The 11,890-nt window shown below is 35.1% G+C and overlaps 2 protein-coding genes across 3 annotated transcripts; both read right to left on the reverse strand.

The window, feature by feature from the left end:
• Nucleotides 1–3,198: 3,198 nt before the first annotated feature.
• LOC117287474 (keratin-associated protein 20-2-like) lies at nt 3,199–3,345 on the reverse strand. Its single transcript, XM_033768012.1, has one exon. The coding sequence runs from the start codon at nt 3,343–3,345 to the stop codon at nt 3,199–3,201; it is 147 nt and encodes a 48-aa protein (XP_033623903.1).
• Nucleotides 3,346–6,087: 2,742 nt separating this feature from the next.
• Nucleotides 6,088–9,302, reverse strand: LOC104851434 (keratin-associated protein 20-1-like). Of its 2 annotated transcripts, XM_010608601.1 has the most exons (3): nt 9,215–9,302; nt 9,170–9,184; nt 6,088–6,176 (listed from the first exon to the last, which is right to left on the reverse strand). In XM_010608601.1, exons 1-3 carry the CDS (start codon nt 9,300–9,302, stop codon nt 6,088–6,090), a joined length of 192 nt encoding a protein of 63 aa, XP_010606903.1. The 2 variants fall into 2 exon arrangements, with proteins under 2 accessions (XP_010606903.1, XP_033623902.1); XM_033768011.1 differs by lacking the exon at nt 6,088–6,176 and having other exon boundaries at nt 9,120–9,302.
• Between the last annotated feature and the right edge of the window lie 2,588 nt (nt 9,303–11,890).

Raw genomic sequence — 11,890 nt, forward strand, 5'->3', positions numbered from 1 at the left:
TCATATATCTCATTTTCTAATCATTAAAACCTCAAAAGGAATGATTATTGTTACATGTGTACAATAAACAGTGATTTTCATTTTCAACTAATTTTGTTTCTGAATGTTTATGTTTTTGAGTTGATAATGGTTTCTGTCTAAATCCATCATTTCATATAGTATATAATTAAAAATACAAATTTTTAAATAAGTATTTGTCCAGTGATTTTTATTTTTTCTTTTCATATATTTTTTATTTTATTAATATATTTATTCAAAAATTTTTATTATAACAGCAATTTTGATTATGTAAAATTATACATAAATGGTTATCTTTTTTCCATTAATTTTATTGGTACATTTAAGGCAAACAATACAGTTACATTTATCATTGGGATTTTGTAACTTTCCATGGTTATTCTTTTTTTTTTTTTTTGGTACCGGGGATTGAACTTGGGTCCTTGCGCTTGCTAGGCAGGCCTCCGAACCACTGAGCTAAATCCCTGGCCCCTCCATGGTTATTCTTAATAAATATATCATTACAATTTGTTCTGGTTCCCTTTGTTTCTCTTGAGTTCTGCAGTCAGTCTTATTGTTTCTCTTGGTAAATGACATAATTAGTTTATCTATGTAAATTAAGATTTTTGGCTTTGTACTTTATTTTAAACTATAGAGTTAAGGCTACACGTGACTTTAATTAGCATTCTCTCTTGACAGTGCATAGTTTTAGGATTTGTGGACTAATGTTTTTTAACAGTTTTGAAAATATATACAATGGTTTCTGTTAAAAAAGTTTCTTTTTTTCTCTGCTGAATTCCACTTACATGTAGGTTTTACACCTTTATGAGATTTGATATATCCTTTATACAATCCTAACTAGTTTACATTAAATATTTTCTTAATTTTGATTTAGTTGGTTATATGTTATCACTTTTCAATTTAATAATTCAATTAAGTTTATTGAATTCTTAATTATTTTACTCACATTTTCAAAATTAGAATTTAAATAGACTCTATGGTGATTTTTCCAGTTGTAATATATATGCTACAAATTTACTTCAATTATTTTGTATTTATGTTTATTCTAATATTTCTTATATGCAAACAAATCAGTATGTTGTTCAGATTTTATTTATTATTAGCTCTTCTTTACTGTAGAACCTGAGTTGGAAGTATCACTTGAGCTCAACATTTCAGATTATTCTGGACAGAATAAACAAATCCATCTAAAAAAATGAAAGAAAAGAATTGAAAGAAGGAAGGAAAGACATATCAGCCATTTGCCCAGAGAAAACTAACATAAATAAGGCTATTGTCACAGATTTATCTCCCTCTGTTTGGGCCCACTCTATAAGACATACTTCCTATTCAACTAAATGTGCTTCTTAGCAAATTCTGAAGATTAGTGATGGATTACTTTCTCATCAGCTTGTTTTGGACAACACTTCAAATGAGTCTGGTTACTTGCCTGGGAAATAGACCCCAGAAATTGCAGAAATGTCAAAGCACCTCAGTGAATAACTTTGCTTTGTGTTAAACTCAGTATTTTAACAGTACACCATTTTGAAGATTGTATTTTGTCATTCCTCCAACTGTGGTTTGCTAGCCTCGGGAATGGGGTAGAACACAAAATTTGGCTGATTGCTGATTATGCATATCTCAGCAGACTCCTGCCTGCCTCCTAGCTTTAAAAACAGTGGATTTCAACTTACATTTTCAAAAGTTCTTTGCATTTAGAATAGTGGTAACTTTAATCCTTCTTCTGTCCAGCATTTCACTGCAGTTTGTGATATCAGTTGGAGTTTCCCAAGTGAAGCCAGTTTTGTTTTAGTATGGAAGCAGTTTTTATCTGGAGGAAATCAGAACGCATGAGCACAGACATTTGATGAGGACCTGGCTTTAGGGTTAAAATAAAAATCTAATGTCAAATTCTTACTTAGCCAATGTCTCATGGCTGTGAAAGAATTATGCTTGCTATATTATTATCTAAATAGTTATATTATTTTCTAAATAGTTAAAATAAACGGGAATATTTGACATGCAATTTGGTGCCATATTAGCTGGATTTTTGCTGATATTTTCAATATGGATGACACAAGTTATGGTTTGGATCTAGAAGGTCCTTGGAAACATTCATGCAATCAGAGGCAGGGCTTATAAAAGGTGACTGGATCCAGGAGTGCTCTGCTCATCAGTGTATTCCTTTACTGATGATGCAGGAGCCCAGTGAGTGCTTAGGAGGTGGGGCCTCCTTATTGGCTGGTCCCTGGGAGGGTGGTCTTGAGGGGTGTATCTCCCTCAGAGGCTCCTTTGCTCTCTAGCTCTGCTTTTTGCTGGCCAGGTGTCGGACAGCTTACACTCTTAGCAGGCCCTTTCACCTTGTCGCTTCTGCATTGGAGTCTGCTGGGTATCGGCCAAAATAACCCTCTCCTCCTCATCGATGAGGGTATTAGGTTTTTTGTCTAAGAGAGGAGAAATGTGTCTAAGACAACTCTGACACTTATCCCCTAGGCAGAATTTCTTTTCTAAGAAATGAAAAAAAAAATTGACAGAATTAAAGCAGTAGGTGATAGGATGCACCCACTGGTGAAGCAAATGACGTAGAACATGACGATGCACACGATCTTAAATGGTCTGATGTAAATACAGATATTATTGTTGAAGTAGACATTTTAAAAATGCAGATGAAGCCCATGGGCAAACAGAACTCATATGAAAGATTTAAAAGACTTATTTTAAAAAAAAGTTTGCATGGTCTGTGAGGAAGCATTAACATTTCATGCCCAATAAGTTTAGGACCCTAATTATCTAAAAAGAGCTATGCCTTCCTTTCTCTGTGTGTGTATGTCTTATTCTAACACCACAACCACTCACATGTGAGTAATCACACAGAAATACATACATAAGTGAAACTAAACAGAGCAATAATACAAAGCAAAATGTATGATAAAACATATTTTATGTAATAATATATCTGTGCAAAAATGAGAGTGAAATTTTATCATACTTTATAAAGCCTAAAAATAATGCAGGCATGTTTGTATAAATACCACATAAAATAATAGAGTCCAGCTGGCTGGCTGAATTTAATATTTTAGATAACTTTGTCTATAGTTGGTGTTTTTAAAGACATTTTAGCTTTTCATGTGAAGAATATGTGAGATAATTCTAGTAAAATGGGAGGTCATAGCCAACAGGCTAAGAAGGTGTGAAAATTCCTCAGTAGAAGCCGGAGGACCAGTATCTTCCATAGCACAGGGGGCTGCAACAGCCATAACTATAGTTACCATAGCCGCCCCCATGGCCACAGCCCAGGCCCCCACGGCCACAGCCCAGGACACCGTAATTGTGGCCGTAGTAGCGCATGGTGTCGGAGTGGACTGTGCACATCTCCAGTCTGTCGCTGCCAAGGGCCCCTTGTACTTCTCTGAAGGTGGGTGGGGAAACCACAGGCAGTGCAGCTTCCTATTATCTCACCCATGGGATTCAGACAATGTCATAAAAATGTATTGAGAAAACGAGGCCCTCATGGCAGATGGCTTTACTGTTAGGGCCGTATTCCATGACCAGATTATGGGCTGTTAAAATGAATTTCTTGTCCTATTTTCAAGATAGTTTTTCCTCTTGTCATGTAGAGGTACAAAATCCCAACAATGAATGTAACTGTACTGTATCCCTAAAATGTACCAATAAACTCAATTCAAGCTGAAAAAAAATATTTTTTTTATATATATTTAAAAAATATATATTATATATTAAAATATTTTAAAAAATATATTATATATTAAAAAATACATTTTTTAAATATAGGATAAAATGTATTTTATCCTATATTTAGTTAATTGTATACATATGACCAGATTATATGTTGTGGTGCAAATCATGAAAATTAGGCATCCAATTTAATTACTGTTTTCTTTTGTTTCAATTCCTACACAGGAACAAGTTGGTCTATTTTCCTTTCCTCCCTCCTTCCTTTGTTTTTTTCCTTCCTTCCTTCTCTCTCCTCCCTCGCTTTCTTTCTCTCTCCCTCCCTCTCTCTTTCTTCCCTCCATTCATATCCCTCTCTTCTCTGGTTTTGAAGAGTCCTGTTTCTAGGAATTCATTCCCCGACTCTTGCTCATGATGAATGAGCTATGCTTCTGGTAATTGGTGGAACTTACTATCATGTTTGCGTATAGAAGACATTTTAACTAAGTAAATAAATGGCCATTTTATGGATGAAACCTCCACGCTTGTCTTTGTCACCCCGCATAAATATAGTGTAGACATATTAACCACATTAAGGTTAACATGGAGCTCCATTTCAACTAGTATGTGCCTTTTTACAAAGTCAGGGTTTACTTTAGTTTTCGCAAATGGCTTACAGGTACAGCAGTGACATTGATTTTCAAGTGTATGAGAGTACAAGAGGATCAAGGAATCTGTGTACACCTTTGCACAGATGTTAGCCAATAGGCAAAGAATTAGAAGTACAGTTACTAAGTCATGGATTTATGTTTTATGTATTGCTCTAAAATTTTGAATTTATTCAATGTAATTTACATAAAACAAAATAATGCTGCTATAGAAGAACAGCTTGATGGATTTTACAGTCAAAATCAATTAAATAAGTACTATCATTTCTATTATAGGTATTGGAAGGTATTTAAAGGAAGAAAAGGCTTCGCCTTGGATTTTGTGTTACTGTACACAAGTGAAAATTAATTTCTGTAAAATGAGAGCAATTTTAATCTGGTGAAAATCAGCATGCATGAGCACACATATTTCATTAAAACTAGGGTTTGGGGTAAAAATAAAATAAATAAAAATCAAATGGTAATTGGTTCCTGGCAAATATGTCATGATTTTAGAAAAAAAATCCTCCTGAAATAAACAATGCATATATTATTTTCTAAATCTTTCAAATAAACAGGTATATGTACAGACTTATTTGGAGCCCTGTAAGCCAGAATGTTATTATTTTTGCTGACATATTTGTGCCTTATCAGTTATGCTTTAGATCTGGAATGTCCTGGAAAATGTTCTTCAGACATACAGAAGCAGGGTGGTGGGAAGGTGAGCGTGTCACAGGTAAAGTACTCAGGAGCGTATTCATCACTAATGTGTCCAAGTGCAGTGTGCCCTTAGGAGGTGGGGTTTGATAAGAAGCTGGTCACAAGGTGTGTGATCCTGAGGGTGTATCTGCCTCCCTGGCTCTTCCTTTCTCTCTCCTTTTGGCGTGAAGTGAGATGCAGAGCTTACTCTGCACGTAGTTTTTGTTTTGTTTTCACCATACCATTTCTGCATGGAGGCTGCTAACCATGAGCCGTGTGGGTGTCAGTCATTTTATCTAAGAGACAATGAGTGATGTTTGTAAGACACCACCTGTAATCATTCCTTAGGCAGGATTTTTTTTAAAAATTAAAAACATCTTTTCATAGACTTAGAACTCTCAATGATATAATCCAACAGGATGTCCCAAAAGACACGAAGCACACATATATACTGTTTTAACTGATCTTATGTGAATACAGATGTTTTTGTACAAATAGACATTTTAAAATCTTAGACAAAAGGCATAAGTAAATACAAACAGGAGATGAGATTAAAAAATCCATGTAAACCTAATTAGTATGATCTATGAGAATGAACTGATATTTTACACATTCAGTTTAGACCCATAATTATCACGAGAGCTCCCTCTCTCATTCTTTCTCTTCTACGTTCCTTTCTTTGTGTGTCTATTATTTTCTCATACACACACAGCATAACTAATCACACACAATTACACAATTATAATCAATTTTCTTAATGGAGAACAGTAGCAAAGCACATTGAAAAATAGTTTATTTAATAACATATCTCTTAAAATGTGAGTCAAATTTGATCATATTTTACAGTGATATAAGAATAATATGGATAATTTTCTACATGCTATCACAAACTGCAAATGTCACTGATGAGTGTGAAAATATCTTGCTTGATTGAATATTTTAAAGTTATTTTTATATAGTTGTTTTATATATAGTTGAAGACATTTAAAAGTTTCTTGTGTGAAAAAAATTAGAGAGAATTCCAGTGAAACAGGAAATTATAGCCAATAGACCAAGAAGCTGAAGGAATTCCTCAGTAGAAGCCAGAGGACCAGTATCTTCTACAGCACAGGGGGCAGCAACAGCCATAACCATAGCTGCCATAGCTGCCATAGCCACCACCTAGGCCACCATAGCCATAGCCCAGTCCTCCATAGTAGTTACTGTAGTAGCTCATGGTGTCGGGAGTGGACTCTTCAGCTGACTGTCAGAAGTAGGTGTTTTCTGGGTGGATGTCACTGTCATCTGCCAAGAGCTTTTATACCTCCTTGGTGGTGGGTGGGGAAAACCACAGGCAGTGCAACTTCCTGTTATCTCACTAATGTGCTTCTCACTAATGGCATAAATATGTAGCTATTGAGAACACAAAGCCTTCCTAACTGAGGTAATTTTGGTCTCCTGAAAAAATTCCCTGATCAGATTGTGGGCTTTTAAAATGAATCTCTTGTTCTATCTTCAAGACTCTGGTTTATTCTATATTTAACTAATTGTGCATGTATGGCTGGACTACATATTGTTTTGAAAATCATGAAAATTAGGTATCTCATTTTTAGTTTTGTTTTGTGCTGTTTCAATTCCCACACAGTAACAAGTTTGTCTTCCTTCCTTCCTTTGTTAATTTCTTTCTTTCTTTCCTCTCCTTCTTTCTTTCCTTTCCTTTCTTCTGCCTCCTTTCCTTTCCCTTCCTTACCCTTCCCTACCCTTCCTTCCCCTCTTTCTTTCCTTCTTTCTTTTTCTTTCTTTCTTTCTTTCTTTCTTTCTTTCTTTCTTTCTTTCTTTCTTTCTTTCTTTCTTTCTTTCTTTCTTTCTTTCTTTCTTTCTTTCTTTCTTTCTTTCCTTCTTTTTCCTTCTCTCTTTCTTCTCTCCTCCCCTCCACTTCCCTTCCCTTCCCTCTCCTTTCCCTTCTTGAATAGTCTGTCTTTTCTGTAGGAATTTATTTCCTGACTCTCATTCATGATGGAAATGAACGTTTCTGTTGGTAATTTGTGTGGCCAGTCACCATCACATTTGTATAAAGAGGATATTTAAATTAACCTTAGTTGTTCAGTAAATGGTTTCAAAGTTTTCAGGAAACAACAAGTGGACATTTTGTGGACAGGAAATGTATACTTGTCTTTGTCCCCCTATATAAAAATCCTGGGGATGTAACAGTGAAGTACCCTATGGTTAATTTATTGCTTCATCCACAAGTACTACTTCCCTTTTTGCAAGGTAAGAGTTTACTCTGAATTTCACAAATTGCTTGTGCTTACTCTTGAAATCTGAGAGGCAGTACATGAGGAGTGTGGATGAGGTATTAATGGATATAAGAATAGTCAGTCATGAATTTATATTTTTGCATTGTATTACATTTTTAATTAAATGTATTATAATTTTCATAAATAAACCCAATATAGAAGTACAGCTCAATACATTTTACAGTTACCATCTATTTAAATTATGTGGTATCATTTTAATTTATGGTATTAGAATGTTCTTAAAAGAAGAAAGAAGCTTGCCTTTTGATTTTATGCTGCTGAATTCAGGTGACAACTCATTTCTTTTAGAATTGAAGCAATTTTAATCTGGAGAAAATCAGCACTCATGAGCACATTTGATAATGACCAGGATGGGGGGGTTAAAAAACTCTAAAGTCAACTTTTTCCTGAACAGTTGTCTCATGATTTTAGATAAAATTATTCTTGATATGTACAGTACACATATTATTTTGTGAATGGATAGAAAAAATTTCTGTCTGTTCAAAAGCTCTTGGTAAGCCAGAATGTCAATAGTTTTCCTGCCGTTCTCTATATAGTAACACCAGTAATGATTTAGTTTTAGACCGTGCTGGAAAACACTTATGAGCTTGGAGGTGGGCCTTTGGAAAAGTGACTGGATCTTGGGGTGCTGGACCTAACCAATGTATTCATCTACTAATATCTCAGAAGCTGAGTGTGCTCTGAGGAGACCAGGCTGATTGGAGGCTGCTTCACTGTGGTGTGATGAGGAAGGGTGCATCTCCTACCCCATCCCTTCCTTTCCCTCTGCTTCTTGGCTATTGTGAGATGACTATTTTAAACTCTGCCCAGGCCATTTCACCCTGGCATTCTTGCCTTGGACTCAGCTGACTATGAGACAGAGTAAAAATCTCTTCCTTTAAGTTTAGGGTGTCAGGTATTTGTGGAAGTAATTAGACAACATCTAAAATCATCCTCTAGGAAGAATAGTTTTTAAAAATGAAAAACATTGTTCAGGGTTTGTGCTCTAGCTGGTATAATCCAGCCACTCTTATTGTAGATGACACAGCACATACAGATACCACAACTTTATATCATCTGATGTGAAAACAGATGTTATTGTTGAAATAGCCATTTATAAAACTTAGATGAAGAGCACAAAAATGGTAGTTGAGATGTATATAAAAGCAAAATTCTATGATCTGTGAGAAAGATATGATATTTTTATTCATTCATTTTAGACCCTTACTTTTCACACAAAAAAATCTCCTCTCGGCCTTTTGGCTAAGATAAAGTATAATTACCACAAAAGAGCTTGCTATTTCAGTTCTGCCTTCCCCACTCATCCTACCATCCTTTCTCTCTTTGTCACATTCCTTCATTTTTTTTTTCCCAGTACCAGGGACCTAATTCAGGACTTTGTGATTGCCAGGCAGGTGAAGCACCACTGAGCTACCCCTCTGTCATTTTCTTTGAGAACATCACAACCACATATCTGTGATTAATCACAAATAAATATGCAAATAAATAGATAAAACTCATAGTAGAACAGTACCAAAGCCATATTTATGTGATAATAAATATTTATTTAAGAATACACCTTGAAATTAAAAAATTGAGAGCCAAAATAATACAGAAACTTTGCTGCAAACTAACATATAATCTATAAACTAACATATAATGCAGATGAATCCAAATGGAATGCCATATTTTCTTTGCTGTCCAGAAAATTTAGTGCATGGTTTCTGTTTCTGAAGATATTTGAAAATATATTCTGTACAGAAAGTTGGAGAAAATTCCAATACAACAGGAGGTTGTTGTCAATAGGTTAAGAAGCTGTGGAAATCCCTCAGTAGAAGCCATAAGAACAGTATCTTCTATAGCACAGGGGGTGGTAACAGCCATAGCCACAGCCTCCATAGCTGCCATAGCCACCATAGGCACCATAGCCACCATAGCCACAGCCATATCCACAGCCTAGGCCACTGTAGCCGTAGCCCAGACCTCCATAGTAGTTGCCCCAGTAGCTCATGGTGTCAGGAGTGGACTGTTCTGCAGAGGAACAGAGTAGGATTTTTACTTCTGGATGTCATTGTCTGCCTAGAGCCTTTTATACCTCCTCGGTGGAGGGTGGAGAAACCACAGGCAGAGCACCATCGCATTATCTCATTAATGGGCTTCGGACAATGTCATGAATATCTTGATTTATTGTGAAAACAAGATCCTCATAACTGAGATAATTCTGCTGTCATTCCAGGACTCCATGATTTAATTATGGGCTTTTAAAATGAAATACTTGTTGTGTTTTCAAACCTTTGGTTAATTGCATATATAGTTAATTGTGTATGTAAGGCCAGTCTACATAGTGTGATGTAAATCATGAAAATAGTATGCCATTTTTAATTTTTGGCTTTTATTTCTCCACAAGGTCAAGCTCTTTTTTATTTTTTCTTGTCCTTTCTTTTCTCCTGTCTGTCTTTCTCCATGACCCCCCTCATCCTGGGCTACCTTGTATTTTCTTAAAAATTCTCAGCTATAGCAACCAAATATCCCAACTCCTGCTCATTATTTATTGCCTATTATTGACAATTATTACCATACTTGTACCCAGTATCTATTTAATCTTAAATTATTCCTTGAGTGAATAATTTCAGACTTTCCAGAAAAATAACCACTTTATGGACCAGAAACCCTGTGTGTTCTGTGTTCTTTTTGTCACCCCACGTAAACCCACTGTGAATGTTCCCATGAACTGTGCCACAGGAGTGATCCTTCCTGGTCACTTATATATGTTTATGAAAAAGGAGGTTTACATTTGTTTTCCCCCTGATCTGCAGGCACAACAGTGACATTTCTTTTGAAGCGTTTGTGACAGTGTCCGAAGAATCAAAACAAGCTGCGCACTCCTTCTTTCTTCCCTCATCTCCAGTTGATAGATGAACTTTTACTGGAAATGGTGGTACTCAGTGCTGGGCTTACATGTTTCATTTTGTCTAAAATATTTAATAGAATTTATTCAAAATAATTGCTTAAAAATCAGGCTGATTTCTGATGAGTATAACTCAAGGGGTTTTATAGTCAAATCAATTTAATCATTTTGTGGTATCCCATCTTTCTAAATTCGGATGTTGAGTGTTTTTCATAAGCAAGATATTTTTCTCAGTTTTTACAGTTGCTGAACAAAATTTGCTCTGACTCCACAAATCCCACCAGTGGTGCACCTTGTTACGCTTCCTCCACACTGAAACTAATCATAATCGCTTACATAGAATGAAAAAGCTGCTTTCACCCAAGATTCCTGTTCAGATTATTTGAGATATCTGAGAGTAACTTCACAGCAGATCTCTAATTGCAACCAACCAACTTCTAATCATCTCAAGACAGTTTATTATGTGAAATCTGTTACTGTCACTATGTCTTCTATTATTGTGGGTGTCTTGTCCACAGCATGAAATGCTCTATGTGGGAAAAGAACAAATGCACAAAGCAGGAGGCATCACAATTACAAATTTCAGATCATATTACAAAGCTACAGTGATAAAACGAGCATGGTATTGTTGAAAATGTGCGCACACACACAAACAATATGGATTAATGGAATAGAATAGAGGATAAAGAAAAATCTCAGGTACAATCAACCATCTGATTTTTGACAAAGTTGCAAAAACACACGCTAGATAAAATGAAGCCTCCTTAACACATGGTGAAGAGAAAACTGGCTTAATGAGTGTAGAAGATTGAATCTAGAACTTTTTCACCAGCACTAAACTAACTCAAAATATATCAAATATTAAAACAAAATATCTAAATATTAAAACAAACAGTACAGTAAGAGTCAAAATTTTTAGAATCCTTGAAGACATAGCCATAGGGCCAGGACTTTCTCAACAGGACCCAATGATGCAAGAAATAATACCAAGAATCAATAAATGAGATTATACCAAATTAAAAAGATTTCACACAGCAAAGGAAACAGTAAGAAATAACTTACAAAATAGGCAAATAATTCCCAGCTACTTTTATAGACAAGACTAATGTTTAGAATATATAAAGTGCTCAAAAAAATTAGACTCGGTAAAATAAAAGATTGAATCCAAAAAAGGAGTGACTTATGCATAAACATTTCCCAGAGAAAGAAGTACAAATGGCCAACAAATACATGCAACATCTTTGGACCTTACAGAAATACAAATTTAAATAACACTGAGCTTCCATCTTACTCTCAAAAGAGTGTATATCATCAAAAAGTTGAATAATAACATATGTTTGGGAGGTTTCAGAAAAGAAGGAACTCTTCTCTATTTTTGGTGTGAATGTAACAAGTACAACAACTATGGATAATGCTATGGAGATTCTTCAAAAATCTGAAATTAGGAATTTCAGGTATTACCCTTCTAGGAATCTTCCCCCAAATTTAATTACATCACATTTCACTGATAAACCCATTCCCGTGTTTATAGCAGTTATCACTCATAAAAGCAGATGAATGAACAAAGAAAATATAGTGCTAATACACTACACAATAGAGTACTACTCTGTTGTAAAGAGGGATACATTTGAGTTATTTGTAAAAAGACTGGTGAAGAGTATAATCTTTCTGGAGCTTTTTTTTTTTTTTTT

This window comes from Fukomys damarensis, unplaced genomic scaffold (genome assembly GCF_012274545.1).
Source record: "Fukomys damarensis isolate Sample0158 unplaced genomic scaffold, DMR_v1.0_HiC HiC_scaffold_24, whole genome shotgun sequence".
NCBI classification, from domain to species: Eukaryota; Metazoa; Chordata; class Mammalia; order Rodentia; family Bathyergidae; genus Fukomys; species Fukomys damarensis.